This window comes from Pezoporus occidentalis, unplaced genomic scaffold (genome assembly GCF_034315485.1).
Source record: "Pezoporus occidentalis ecotype Australia unplaced genomic scaffold, CSIRO_AGI_Poc_V1 ctg417, whole genome shotgun sequence".
Classification (NCBI taxonomy): domain Eukaryota; kingdom Metazoa; phylum Chordata; class Aves; order Psittaciformes; family Psittacidae; genus Pezoporus; species Pezoporus occidentalis.
The window spans coordinates 102,408-117,376 of NW_026915744.1; the positions used below are offsets into that span (position 1 = coordinate 102,408).

Here is a 14,969-nt window from a genome sequence, read left to right on the forward strand (position 1 = left end):
GCATCCCTCACATCTGGTTCCCTACATACCATGATCCCTGCACATCTGCGTCCCTGCCTGGCTCGATCCCCGCACAGGGGCCCCGGCCCCGCGCTCCCTCCGCGTTCCGCCGGGGTTTGTCCCTCTCCTCCTCCCGTCGCGGGGCGCGGGCGGCTCCGTACGTGCGCGCTCCCGCCGGGGGGGTGGGGGGTGTGGGGGCGGGGCCTGTGCCGGAAGCGGAAGTGCGCGCGCGCGCGCGTGCCCGGAAGCGTGTGGGCGGCGGCGGCGGCGGTTCCGGTTCCGGTGGCCGTGCGGGGGAGGCGGCGGCGGCGGCGGCAGCAGCGAGGCGAGAGCGCGCGCACCCCCCCCCCCCCATCGGCACCGCACCGGGGACCGCACCGAGCCCCTCCCCCCCCCCGAACCCCTCCGGACCCGGTCCCGGCCCCGGCCCCGCCCGCAGGTGGGTCCCGCACCGCCCCCCCCCCCCCGGCCCGGGGTCGGTCCCGCCGCGGCACCGGGCACCGGTTGCCCGGGAGGCCTTGGGGGGGGAGGGCGGGGGGGCGCCGTTACCGGAGGAGGGGGGGGAAGGGAGGGGGAGGCCGCGGTGCTGCGGGTGGAGGCCCGGGGTGGGGGGGGAACGGGGAGGTCTCGGTTACCGGCTCGGCTCGGGAGGGACCCCCCGGTAACCGGTCCTTCTGGAGGGGCCCGGTGCGGGCGAGCGGTCCCGGGGGTGCTGGCGGTGACGGGAGGCGGCGGCGGGGCCGTGCTGCTCCGCCCGGGGCAGGGGCGGGCGCGGCGGGCAGGCCGGGGCAGGCCGGCGCAGGGGGCGGCGGGGCTGTAACGGGAGCCCGGCAGCGCGGGCCCGGCCGCCGCGGCGGCGCCGGGGCTCCTCCCGCCGCCATTTACATGCTTTGAACGTTCAAGGAGGAGCCGGGTCCGAGCCCCGGGGGGGGGGGGGGGATCCCGCACCCGCCGCGATCCCATCGGGATCCGGTTTTCCCGTTGTTTTCGGGGGGGGGAGCAGCCGGTTCCTCGCCCCGCGGCCGCTGGAAGCGATTGGAATCAGATGTGCTGGCTGGGAAGGGGGCCGGGAGCCGGGATTTCCCCCCCTCTCCCCCTTCCCATCCCATTCCCCTTCCCCTCCCTGGTCCGTGGCGTGTGTATTTTGGCAGCGGAACCCGTCTGGTAACAGGAGACCGAGTGTGTTTGGCTTGTGCGTCTGTCTGCCGGCCCCACGTCCCGCTCCCTGGCTGGGCTTAAACCCCGGTGGGAAGCCGGTTGGGAATGCTGAGGGTCAGGGAGAGCCCAGGGAAGAGGCTGGAGGTGACGAAATTCCATGGCTGTGGCTGATGCCGCTTTCCTTGTGTTCCGCAGTCAGCAGGAGGGAGAAAATGAAAGCGGGCTGCAGCATTGTGGATAAGCCAGAAGGAGGAGGAGGTAAGGAAGTGTAAAGGCTGAGTTGTTCCAGCCCTGATGGGAATCCTTTTCCCGGGATAAAGCAGCTCAGGAGGGATTAATTCCACCTCTCCCAAAAGCTCCCGGCCGTGGGCAAAAGCCGCTCAGACGTCGGCGAGGTTTGAGGAGAGCCGGGTTGGAAATGCAAATGAATCTTCCCGGAGGTGTTTTAGTCGTGAGGCTTTGGGATGGGGAAGGTGGAGCCCCCCCGGAATGCTGCGGCTCGTGCCTGCTTTTGCCTCCGTCGCAGCTTGCCAGAGGGCTGGTGGGTGGCGTTGGAGCACGATGCGACTTCTGCCACGCTGCCGGAGCCTGGGATTGTGGCTACGAGGAGTTGTAAAGAGAGGAAAGAAGGGAAAGGGGGGTGGGGGGTGGGGAAAATCCCTACCCCGATCCTGGCGTTAGTCCTTGTGCTGGGAAACTCCTCTGGGAACGCCGGACTTGGCAGCCGCTCACAAACATCTGCCGGCGCGGTGCAGTCTGGAGCAGGCTGGAATCGGGGGAGCTGGAGCTGCTGGGATCTGTCTGCCCTCGCCCCCCTGTGTGCCAAAAGCCCAAATCGGGATCCTTTGCAGTATTCCAGCCACCTGGAGTTTAAATTGGAGCTTCTGGGCTCCTTTTGGCTGCTTCCCTTTTGGTTTTATCGTTTGTTGGCGGTGTTGGGGGATTCTCTGAGGAGAGGAGGCTGGAAGGAGTTGGGAAATGAGCAGCTCGAGTAGGAGAGCTGGGTTTTTCTGCTTCCACACTGGTTATTTAATGGAATTGAAATGGAATTCCAGCCCCAGTGCTGCTCTGTGGTCTCCCCCTGGAGGGAACCCGATGAATCCATGGTGGGAGCCGCCGGTGCTGTCTCACTGGGTTTCTTGTTCTGTGTTTCGGTCCTTGCCAAGGTTATCATTTCCCAGAGTGGGCTTACAAGACCGAGTCCAGCCCCGGCTCCCGGCAGATCCAGCTCTGGCATTTCATCCTGGAGCTGCTGCAGAAGGAGGAATTCCGCCACGTCATCGCCTGGCAGCAGGGCGAGTACGGGGAGTTCGTCATCAAGGACCCTGACGAGGTGGCCCGGCTCTGGGGGCGCAGGAAATGCAAACCCCAGATGAACTACGACAAACTGAGCCGGGCGCTGAGGTGAGCAGCGGCTTCCCGAGCCCTGGAAGCGGTCCAGGATGAGGCTTGGAGCAACCTGGGCTGTGGAAGGAGCCCGTGGCTTTAGATGAGCTTTAAGGTCCCTTCCAACCCATTCCATAGGGCTGCACCATGCTCTCCCTCCATCCTCGCTTGGACAACTGACTGTAGCTCTTGCATCCCTTGTGGTTCTGGGAGGTTTGCATCCCGTTTTGGGGATGGGATGGATGCCTCGTGCTTGGTGTAGGATCAGAGGAGCAGAGTTCACCGCATCACCTCCTGCGGGTGCTGTGGATCCACACCCTGGTTTCGGGTTGTCATCACCTGGATGCTTTCCTTCCGGGAAGCTTTTCCCTTTTCTCTGCTTCCCTGGCAATGGGGGTGTGGGAGGAGGCCCGAGGTGTTGCTCCACTCTCACACCATCAAGGGGACTGCTCAGAGGAAGCAATTCCCCTTTCCAACATCCTTGGTACTCACCTCTTTGCCACTAAACCTGTGTGAGGCAGAGGCATTCCCGAGGCTAGGGCTTGGAATGGGTGTTTCCCAAGCCCAGGTGACAGGACACCCCGCCAGTGTCCCCTTGTGTGAGCGTTCCTCACTTCACACTCCAAAGCCTCCAGTGCAGCTTCACCCTCTTTCCTTCAGCCCCTTCCATAGCGATGTTTGGTTTCCCCACTCTGATGTGAAGACAGTGGAAAACTATCCCCAGCTCCTGAAGTATCCCAGGATTTTGAGGCTGGGCTCCTGACAACTCCGGGCATTATCAGTCCATGACATGGACTTCGCTGCCTTACGCCCTCTGATACCTCCTGGGTGGAGCTGCCAAAGACAAACAAGGCAGCAAACACAAGACTCGGGTTCTGGAACAGGAAGGAAACAATAAATTGAACAGCACCGAGGCCGTAATTGGTGCTGGGGGTGGAAAACAGGCTCCAGCTTCCAGCCCTCCTCGTGTCCCGGCATCCCGGTGCTGAGGGTGGCAGCAGGGGCAGGTCTCCGCTTGGAGCTGGCCCTGCCGTGCTTGGTGGCACTGTGGCAACAGGCCCCGTGTGGACCTGAGCCTCCTAAACCCAGGATGATCCCTGTGTAACACCTTTGTTTGGATACCAGGAGGAGGAGGCTGAGGACAAACAGTGGTGCTGTAAGTGGGGAGGAGGCTGTGGTGGGGATTACACCCGCTGCCTCCGAGTTCCGGAGGGGAGGAAGGGAGCTGGTGATCCCAGAGCCTCCCATAGCCTGCCCTCTGCAGCCCGGCGCTGCCTGTGAAGGCCATGGAATGTTTGTAATCCAAAGGGTGAGCAGAAGGGAGCAGTGTCAGGATACCCTGAGCTTTGATGGCACACATGAGCCCCGAACCTGAGGCTGGCGGGGTAATTTGGTCCCTTTCACTCAGCTCCTGAGTTTTGTTGCAGCCCAGCTTGGGTGCATGTTCTCCTCTTCCAGGTTCGGAGTCTGAGCACAGCTTCCCCTGATTTCCCCTTCCTGCTCTGTACCCCAGAGCATTCCTTGGCATCCACAGGGCTGGGGGACCCTTACACAAGTGGAAACGAGGAGGTAGCACCAGTGGGGTGCTTGTAGAGACCCCGCAGCCCATGGCTCCGGTCCTGATTTGGACAGGGGTGAGGACATGTCCAGGCTTGGCCTGTTCAGCTTTCACCTCTCCTGAGGATTTCACTCTCCCCACGTGTTCTATGGAACACGATGCCTGGTGAGGTGGTTTGAAGGCTCCTGCTGAAGAATGTGTTGTGCAGGAGTGGGTGGTGGCTGGAAAATTCCCACTCGACTGATGTTGCCTTGGATTAATACCATCAAATTTGGGGATATCAGAGGAGGATGTTGATGGCCCCGAAAGAAGCAAGACCTATAACCAGATCACCGCTTTGATTGCTCCCTTTAACTCTCCTTCACAGATACTATTACAACAAGAGGATTCTCCACAAGACAAAGGGCAAAAGGTTCACCTACAAGTTCAACTTCAACAAGCTGGTGATGCCCAACTACCCCTTCATTAACATTCGGCCTAATGGTGAGTGGGGGGGGCGCCGGGGCTGATCCCCATCAGTCATCTCCTGGGCTTGGAAGCCCGCTGGAGCAATCAGTGTGGTTGTGGTGGGCACGGCTGGCCCTTGATAAAGCCTTATCTGGAGCACTCTTTCCCTTGGCGTTGTTACAGATGGAGCTGTGGTCATCTTTGGGGGCGATTTGGAGGCATTTGGGTGTCCTCTTGGAGCTTTATGGGTGCCAGGGGCTTGCTTTGCTTTGGTGGAGGGTGGGTGTCCTTGGGATAAGAGGGGTTTAGCCCTGTGGCAGGGCCCTGGCCTCTCTCACATGCTTGCAACCCAAGTTTATGGTGCCATATAAATGTGACCCTTCTCGACAAGGAGCTTAGAGGTGCACGGGGAGGGAGCACTATCAGCGAGTTCAGAGCTTACAGCAGTTTGCTCTCCTCCCTGCTTCTGCAGAGCTTGCTTGCTTCAGTTCTGCTCCTTTGCAAGCCAAAGGCACTTCTCTTTCCCACCTTCCCAGCTGGAGCTAACAGGGACGCAGTAGCCAGCACAGAGCAGAGCAGGGACTCGCCCGGGGTTGACTGAAATCACAGGTATTCCTGGCTGCTCCCTGCGGCACAGCAGGGCAGGAGAGCGAAAACGTCTTTGGGAATGGAGCATAATTGTTCCCTTCTCCTCCTGAAAGGCCTTTGAGGCTCTTGCCAGGAGCAGGAGCTCACTCTGGCTTTGTCCCCAGGTCAGCAGTGCTGCTGTGCTGTGTCTGGAAGAGGGTCCTTTGTTTGCAAGACCCTTTTTCATAGAATCACGGGATCAGGGAATGGTTTGGGTTGGAATGGAGCTTAAAGATCATTCACTTCCAACCCATGCCACAGGCAGGGACCCCTGCCACTAGAGCAGGGTGTTCCAAGCCCCTGTGTCCAACCTGGCCTTGAACACTGCCAGGGATGGGGCAGCCACAGCTTCTCCCTACAACCCATTCCAGTTCCCCAGCACCCTCCCAGGGAAGAGCTTCTGCCTAAGAGCTCATCTCAGTCTCCCCTTGAGCAGGTTAAAGCCATTCCCCTTGGCCTGTCCCTTCAGACCCGTGTCCAGACCCCCTCCCCAGGTTTCCTGGAGGCTCCTCGATGGAGCTGAGCCCCTCCATAGCTGGATTTGTACAGCTGGGGTGATCTGTGGCCACCTCACATCCAGAGACATCAGTGGCCGTTGGCTCCATCCAAAAGAGCCCCTTCTGGAGCTCACCACAAGGCCCAAGACAACCTCTCTCTCCCCAGCAAAGCAGAGGCACCTGAACCCTCTTGTGCCTGGTTCTCACCTCCAGAGCAGTGCCCCAGGGCATGCCTTGAAGCTCCGTCTCGCAGGGAGAGCAAAGGGGAAAGTGGGGACTGAAAGTCGCCTCCGAAACCCCGCAGCTGAGCAGAGCAGGTTACGTGTGGGCAAGAGCTTCTCTCCTCCCCGTGCTCGTGCGGCTCCTGCCTCCCACCCACCGTGCTCTTGGCACTTGGAGCTCCCCACGGCCCTCCCCTCAGCCCTGGGGAGTCCCTGCAGGACCGGTGCTTTCAAGGCATTGTCTCCTAAGCAGACACCAACCCTAAACGCAGGGCTTGGGAGAAGAGAAACACTCATCGAGGCGTTGTGCTTCACCTTCGTGGCAGCGGGGAGAAGGAAATGTGCTTGCCAGGAGGCCTCAGCCAAAGCACGGGGGTGTAAAGATGTAGTACGAAGCTGAGCTGCAGATCTATAATTACTTGCAGCAACGAGTCTGGGCAGTTCCAGCTCAATATTGCTCAGTGCTGTTCCTTTTCCCTGTTTGCAGCCACTCCCTCCTATCTCTGGGGCATGCATTTAAAAAAAGAAGTTTGGAGAACTGGAATGCACTTGTCTAATTACAACCTGTTTTCTTCCCTTCTGGCTGGGCATGGGGGCTGGGATAACAAACCTGTTTTTGGGGCACTGCAGTCGAGTTTCTGCTCTCGCCTCTGCTTTGGAAGGGAGAGGAGAAGCAGCGGGCGAGCCGGGGAGGTGAGAAGTTTGCCTTGACGTGGCTTGTTGTGGCACGAGCGCGCTGGAGCTGGGCTGGGGGAAGAGGAGCCAGCGAGAGCTGGCAGCAGCGGTGGCAGGAAGAGCTCCCCAGCAAAGCCTAAATCAGGGACTTTGAGTCAGCCCCGAGCGCTTGAGGTCTCCCACATTGCTCCAGGGCGCCGCTGCCGCCCGGTGCTGGGGACTTTGGTGGCACCGGAGGGTCGCACACCCTCAGCCGGGGCGGACCGGAGCCGGTTCCCCTCAGCAGTGGCGCGGTTCTGAGGTGGGCAGAGGAGGCTGGAGCAGTGCAGGGCAGGGAGCAGCTGGGAAAGGCACCTCCCAGCCCCTTCTCAGCTGCCTCGTTGATGGTGTTTGTGTGTTACCCTTCCAACCGCCTGCGGGTGCAGCCCGCAAAGCAGCTCCTCAGCTGGGGCTTAACTCCCTCCTCGCCCTTAACTCTTTCCCTTGCTCTCTCCTTGCCCTTCCCTGTCGCAGGCGTCGTGCCGCAGAGCGCTCCTCCTGTCCCCACGGCCTCATCCCGCTTCCACTTCCCCCCGCTCGACAGCCACTCTCCCACCGACGATGCCCAACCCAGCCGCTTCTCCGGGGGCTCCTTGGTCCCGTCCAACCCCGAAGTGCTGGGGGACGGCGGCGAGAGGAAGCCGGACCTGCCGGAGCTGGAGGACGGCTCCTCGGATTGGCGCCGCGGGGTGGATCTCATGGGCTCCCGCAACGCCGTGGGCGCCGGGAGCGTCAACCACCAGAAGCGCAAGCCCGACATCATGCTCCCGCTCTTCACCAGGCCCGGGATCTATCCGGATCCTCACAGCCCCTTCGCCGTGTCCCCTCTGCCGGGGCGCGGGGGGGTCCTCAACGTTCCCATCTCTCCGGCGTTATCCCTCACTCCCACGCTGTTCTCCTACAGCCCTTCTCCGGGGCTCAGCCCCTTCACAGGTAGCAGCTGCTTCTCTTTCAACCCCGAGGAGATGAAACACTACCTGCACTCCCAGGCCTGCTCCGTCTTCAACTACCACCTGAGCCCGCGGACTTTCCCCCGCTACCCGCTCATGGTGCCACCACTACAGTGCCAAATGCCCCTGGAGGAGCAGCCCCAGTTCCCCATCAAGCTGCAGCCTCCCCCCGTGGGGCGCAAAAACAGAGAGAGACTGGAAAGTGCCGAGGAGCCGCAGGTCCCTCCTGCTCCCCCCAGGGTCAAGGTGGAGCCGGCGATGGACAAGGAGGCAGAGCCTGAGGAACCACCGGCGAAGGGCAAAGACAAGAGCGACAGAGAGGAGGGCCCCAGCGCGCCGGAAGAGGAGAAGGGCCCCGTCTTTGCCAGGCCGGCAGCCCCATCGTGGCACCCGGCCCCGCCGCCCCCCGCCGCGGCCGACGAGCCCCCGGAGCAAGGCGAGAGCAGCGCGGAGAAGCCCCCGCGCGAGGCCGGCGGCGAGGCGGGCGCGCAGGAGAAGCGGGAGGATGCCCTGATGCCCCCAAAGCTGCGTCTCAAGCGCCGCTGGAACGGGGACCGCCAGGAGGGCCCCGAGGAGCGCCACAACGGCCGCGTGCACTGGACCGGGGCGCTGGGCACCCCGCAGCTCGGTGCTGCCGCCGCCGCCACCGCCTCCGACACCTAAAGCGGAGCCGAGCGCTGGAACCGGCCGTGTATTTATGTAGCAAGGTTGCAGAGCGCGGGGGGCGGGCGGGGGGGGCTGGGGCTACGCCTGGTTTGGGTCATTCTAGAACCTGGGATGGGGAGTGGGGGGGGGGGGGTGTCTTTGTTTTCCTTGTTGGACTGCAGGTGAGACGCGGTTCATGGCTCGCTCCGAGCGGGAGAGGCGAGGGAAGCCGGGTGCCCGCGGGCACGAGCTTCGGACCTTGCATGAACTCCAGCGGGGCTGAGGCCTCCGCCAGGCTGGAGGAGCTCCAGCCACGGTCTCTTTTCTCTGTGCTCTGGTATTTATGGAAGCAGGAATCTCCAGATTCATCTTATTCCCTTTTTATATCCGTATCTATATCCCTATATATGCCCGGAGCCGGGTGCGATGGTGGGAGAGGATTCCTGCCCGCTCCAGACGTGCCGTGCGCCAGCCTCGGAAGCCAGCTGTGGTTTTGGGGAAGGGGATTAGGGAATATTGCACCGGCTGCGGAGCGGGGAAGCTGGGGGAAAGACAGGAGTGGGAAAGTCGCTGCTGGAAAAGGAGCTGCGTTCCCGACCCGCGGATCTCGGGATGCAGGCGCCGTCCTTTTCGCCTTTCTGGAATACTGCAGAAGCCATGAGGAAAATGTTAACAGAACATAATCTTTCAGGGAAGGGAATGGGGTGGGAAAAAGGAATAACCTAATGCCTTTAATATACGCATTAACATGTATCCTAGGGTTTTTTGTTTTTCCCCCTAATTGTATGGGTGGAGTTGGGAGATTAACGCTGGAATGATTGCGGTGAGTTCATGGAGAAGGAATGACAGGAGCTTTGTTAACTCTTATTCCCTTTGTTTGGTTCCCCATATCACTTTGACTCATGCCTTAACTACGCTTTCTGCGAGCAGGGTCTATGGACAGGAGCCGGATGCGTTTGGCCGAGGCCGGGATTTGGGATTGGAGCAAGGGAGAGCGCGGTGCGCGCCGGAGCCGAGCCCGTGCCCACGGTGTAAATCTCGCTGTATTTTTGCTATAAACCTGCTATTTCCCTACGCAGCTTTCCTTAGGCTCAGTAACTGGAGCACCGGCTGCCACCCAGACCTGCGCTTGTCTCCATGAATCCCAAAGGATTCCTTGAAAGGAGCTTGGGAAGAGCCGATGTCCGCAGGGTTAGAGCCGCACGCAGCCGGTTATTCACCCGGTCGTAGGCGAGCGGCCTGTGCGGGCAGATCCCCCCTGCCCAGGACTTGGGAATTCTTGGAGGAGGAAGCTCGTGCGAGCGCGGGATGAGTTGGAAACGCTCTTGGATGGGGCCGTTTGAGCCCTCAGTGCAGCCAGACGCCGGTTGCGGTACCCGGAGCGGGAGCGTTATCCCGGCGAGCTCCGCATCCCCCTTCCGGCACCTGGATTTATCTCCTGGAGAGGAGGAAAAAGAGGGGGAAGGAGCCCCTCGCTCCGGCCCTGGAGAAGGGGCTCAGGGAGTGAACTCAGGAATATGAAAACACGAGGCCTTTCCCATCAGTTAATGCACATCGTCGTCCCCCCCACACCCCCCGGTGCCCAAGCACCGGAGCCGCTCGGGGAGGAGCCGATCCCAAAATATTCCATAAGAAACCCACCGAAAGGAATTCAGTTGAACTGTTGTTTGGCTTTAAAGAGTTTGTAATCGGTTTGGGGAGGGGGGGGGCTTTGGGGAGGGGGGGAGCTTTGGGGTTGTGGGGGGGGGTTGTTCTCTTCATAGCCATTGCACTGCAAACCGGGAGCTCCGCGTTCAGGGATACAGGACTCAGGTTCTCAGGACAATGGACCAGTGATGGGCTCTGCTTTGACGGGGTGGGGGGGCACCCAACCCACCCCTGCCCATGGTCCCCGCCGGCTCAGGGTGCTCCCGAGCGGACTTGGCCTTGCCGGGGTGGGGGGGTGCTGAGAAATGGAGGTGAAATTGAGAACGGAAGCGTTTTCTTTCTCTTATTCCGATGTGCCAAAAGATTCCAAGCGGTCCCCGCGCGGGGTCGGGATCTCCACGTCCACCTGTAGGAATGACTCCAGAGCATGTTCCTGTTTAAACCATTTCTGCTTTGTTTAGCCCTAGAGAAGCTGTAGGATAACAAAAAACAGAGACTTGGAATGGGACAAGGAGCCGGACGCCGAGATTTCATGGATGGGGGGGGAATTAAGGATCAACGGGAGCCGCCATGGCTGAACTTAATGAAGCTCCAATGAGCCCCGAAGCGGGGCCACCGCTGCTGGACCCCCCGGATCCAGAGGAGGAGGAGGAGGAGGAAGAGCCCCTCTGCGGAAGCATTAACCCAGCGCGGCTCCCCCGGTGCTCCCTTGTCCCTGCCTTTATTTATTCCATAATTCTGGTTTATTTTGGGGGTTTCCAGTCATTTTCTGTTGTTGTTGTTGCTCTTTCTGTTGTGTCTTTGGGATCCTGGCTTGGGCTCCAGCCCAACATTAATAATAATGGATTTATTTCTCTTTGGGGTTGAAAATAATCAGAATTGTTTAAAGACTTCAAACTTATGATTTACTTTGGGGGGAGGGGGCGGGGGGGAGGGGTTTTAGAGTGTTTTTAAGGAGAAACTATTCATAAATAGAACATTTTGGGGGGGGTCGATGGGGTTTGGTTGGGTTCAGTCCCTTCTCCTGATGCTTTGGCTGGGATGCGCAGGGATGAGCGGACGGGGCCGCGGAGCCAGCGCGGGTCTCTCTGTACAAACCAGTGTAAAGTTGTCCCCATCCCCTCCGTTGTGCAGTGCCTTTGGACGTTCCACTTTCTAGAAAGTCTTCAAAACAAGTCAAAACCACACAAAGTTGGCATCTATATATTATATATATATGATGTAATGTTAGAGAAATATATGTATAATATACATATTTTTTTCCAGGGGTATCCGATAGCTCTGTATTTTGTTATGGAAGTTGAAAGAGAAAATACACAAAGTATTTTACCTCAAATTAAAAAGTTAAATAAAACCTTTTAACTAAGCAGCGCTGGCTTTGGTGTCTGAGCGGATCGGGATGTGCTTGGGTGGGATTTGGGGGAGCAGCCCCTGAGCTCTGGTTCCTGCATCCCGAACCTCTGGTCCCATCGGCTGGTGGGGAGGGAGGGATGGACCAACCCGTGTCCTGTCTCCCTGGGGCGACTCGGTGGGGAGGGATGGAGCCATATCCCAGTGCCTGGGGATGGAGGGATGGACCAACCCATGTCCTGTCTTCCTGGGCCGACTCGGTGGGGATGGTTGGACGGATGGATGGATGGATGGATGGATGGATGGATGGATGGATGGATGGATGGATGGATGATGGATGGAGGGATGGAGGGAGGGACGGATGGAGGGACGGATGGAGGGATGGATGGATGGATAAATGGATGATGGATGGATGATGGATGGAGGGATGGATGGATGGATGGATGGATGGATGGATGGATGGATGGATGGATGGAGGGATGGATGGAGAGATGGATGGATGGATGGATGAATGGATGATGGATGGATGGATGGATGGAGTGATGGATGTATGGATGAATGGATGATGGATGGAGGGATGGAGGGATAATGGATGGATGGATGGATGGATGGATGGATGGATGGATGGATGGATGGATGGATAATGGATTGATGATGGATGGATGATGGATGGATGGATGGATGGATGGATGGATGGATGGATGGATGGATGGATGGATGGATGGATGGATGGATGGATGGAGGGAGGGAGGGAGGGATGGAGGGAGGGAGGGAGGGAGGGAGGGATGGAGAGATGGATGGATGGATGGATGGATGGAGGGAGGGAGGGATGATGGATGGATGATGGATGGATGGATGGATGGATGGATGGACGGATGGATGGATGGATGATGGATGGAGGGATGGATGGATGAATGGATGATGGATGGATGGATGGATGGATGGATGGATGGATGGAGGGATGGATGGATGAATGGATGATGGATGGATGATGGATGGATGGATGGATGGATGGATGGATGGATGGATGGATGGATGGGTGGATGGATGGAGGGACGGATGGAGGGATGGATGGATGGAGGGATGGACAGATGAACGGATGCATGAAAAACCAGAGCATTCCCAGTGCCCTAAAGCTTGGCTGAGCAGGCCGGGGGCTGCGCTCTTGTAAAGCTGTGTTTAAACTGAGCTCAACCAAACCCAGCTTCAATCCCTGCTGCCAGCAGCGCCCTTCCTATGGGAGTGCTCTGGTGGGATGGGGGGGGACATTCCCTGGACCTACTGGTGTGTGTGGGGAGAATCCTCTGGGACTTTCCAAAGTCTTTGCAGGGAGGGCTCAGCGGGATGCAGGATGCTCGCTCAGGCCTGTGGGATCCCCCCCAGAGCAGCAAGACCCACGGGAGCTTCCCCACACCCTCTGCACCCCCATAGGTCTCCCTATTCCCAAACTGATCCCAGGGGGTCTCTGCTCCCAGTGGGAATGTGTCCAGAGCACCAGGAGCCCGTTGCTGTTGGAACCACCTGGATGCACCGGAGCAGTAAAAGCCCAAAGCTCTTTCATCCCGTCCCAGCCTCCTCTTCACAGCAATTAAACCACCTCCAGCCCCATTCCTGCCCCAGGTGCTGTTAATCCTCCCTTGGCTCCCAAAAGGCACCTCTGGGAGGCAGCGGGAGCTGAGCCGCCCTATCCCGAACCCCAGGGCCTGATCCTGCCCGGCACCGCATCGGCTGCATCCCAAAAGGAGCCTGGAGGGGTTGCGCTTCCATCCCCTCTCATGGGACCTGGAAGAGGCTTTGGGAACTGGAGGGGGCCCTCGTCCTGCTCCCGGCGCTGTCCCCGGCACTGTTCCTGCCTCCTCTCCCCCTTTCCTTCTCCTCCTCTTGCTCCTTTATCACCTCCCTCCGATCCCACCTCCCCTGTTCCTCACCCCTCATCCCCAGACGAGCCCGCTCCGCTCACCCCATCCCTCCTCCTTCCCTTTCCATCCCATTCCTCCCCTATCCTTTGATCCCTTTCCCAGCTCTGGCTGCTCCCTCTACCCCAGCCATGGCTCCCCTCCCGCTCCCACCCACCCACCTCCTCCTTGCGCTCCCATTCCCCCCCACCCCATCCCGCAGTGCGCTGCAGGGATTGATCCCCCATTAGCGCCTCCATCCCATGGGAAGCGGGGGGGGGCCCTCGGGGGTTCCCCCCCTTCCCCCCCCCCGGTGCCGGCTCCGTCGCCCTCGCTCCCGGCGCGTTCAAGCCCGGGCAGGGCCGGACCCAGGCGGGGAGCGCCCAGGAGCGGGCTCCGGGCCCGGCCGCGCCCCGCGGAGCCGCAGTCGAGGCCCCCGCAGCCGGGAGCGCTCCTGGGCCCCGCCCGGGACCGGCGCTGCCGGGAGCGGCTGAACCCGGCCCGGGGCTGGGAGGGGAGAGACGGGAGGGCAGGGAGCGTCTGGGGGGGGGGCATAGGGACCGGGGGGGGGGTACGTACAGACAGGGATGGGTACAGACAGACCGGGGGGGGCTCCATACAGACCGGGGGGGGATCCATACAGACATGGGGGGGGATCCATACAGACCGGGATGGGTACAGACAGACCGGGGGGGGCTCCATACAGACCGGGGGGGGATCCATACAGACCGGGATGGGTACAGACAGACATGGGGGGGGGCTCCAAACAGACCGGGGGGGGATCCATACAGACCGGGATGGGTACAGACAAACATGGGGGGGGTACATACAGACCGGGATGCGTACATACAGACTTGGGGGAGCTCTATACAGACCGGGGGGGGGATCCCTACAGACCGGGATGGGTACAGACAGACATGGGGGGGGTACATACAGACATGGGGGGGGATCCATACAGACCGGGATGGGTACAGACAGACCGGGGGGGGGGGGGCTCCATGCAGACCGGGATGGGTACAGACAGACCTGGGGGAGCTCTATACAGACCCGAGGGGCTCCATACAGACCTACAGACCGGGGGGGGGGGGGGGGGGGGGGCTCTATACAGACCCGGGATGGATCCATACAGACCTGGGGAGCTCCATACAGACCGGGGGGGCTCTATACAGACCCGGGATGGATCCATACAGACCCTGGGGCTCTATACAGACCGGGGGGGGGGGGGGTTCTATACAGACCAGGGTGCTCTATACAGACCTGGGGAGCTCCATACAGACCCGGGGGGGGCTCTATACAGACCCGGGATGGATCCATACAGACCCTGGGGTTCCATACAGACCGGGGGGGGGCTCCATACAGACCCGGAAGGCTCTATACAGACCCAGGATGGGTCTATAGAGACCCGGGGGGGGCTATACAGACCCTGGAGGTCTCTATACAGACCGAGGGGGCCTCATACACACCCGGGATGTATCCATACAGACGCGGGAGGGTTCTATACAGATCCGGAATGGATCCATACAGACCTGGGGGTCTCTATACAGACCCGGGGGGCTCCATACACACCCGGGATGAATCCATACAGACCTGGGGGGCTCTATACAGACCCGGGGGGCTCCATACACACCCGGGATGAATCCATACAGACCCGGGGGGCTCCATACACACCCGGGATGGATCCATACAGACCTGGGGGGCTCTATACAGACCCGGGATGGATCCATACAGACCGGGGGGGGCTCTATACAGACCCGGGGGGCTCCATACACACCCGGGATGAATCCATACAGACCTGGGGGGCTCTATACAGACCCGAGATGGATCTATACAGAGCTACGTGGGTCTATACACACTTGGGGCGGCTCTATACAGAC

At 60.2% G+C, this 14,969-nt stretch overlaps 1 protein-coding gene across 2 annotated transcripts; it reads left to right on the forward strand.

Annotated features, from left to right (window-relative positions):
• The first annotated feature begins 387 nt into the window (after nucleotides 1-387).
• ETV3 (ETS variant transcription factor 3) lies at nucleotides 388-9,868 on the forward strand. 2 transcript variants are annotated; one of them, XM_062634163.1, is made up of 5 exons: nucleotides 388-439; nucleotides 1,354-1,416; nucleotides 2,325-2,562; nucleotides 4,470-4,585; nucleotides 7,083-9,868. In XM_062634163.1, the coding sequence occupies exons 2-5, from the start codon at nucleotides 1,371-1,373 to the stop codon at nucleotides 8,219-8,221; spliced, it is 1,539 nt and encodes a 512-aa protein (XP_062490147.1). In that variant the 5' UTR covers nucleotides 388-439; nucleotides 1,354-1,370; the 3' UTR covers nucleotides 8,222-9,868. The 2 variants fall into 2 exon arrangements, with proteins under 2 accessions (XP_062490147.1, XP_062490146.1); XM_062634162.1 differs by lacking the exon at nucleotides 388-439 and having other exon boundaries at nucleotides 1,189-1,416.
• The last annotated feature ends 5,101 nt before the right edge of the window (nucleotides 9,869-14,969 follow it).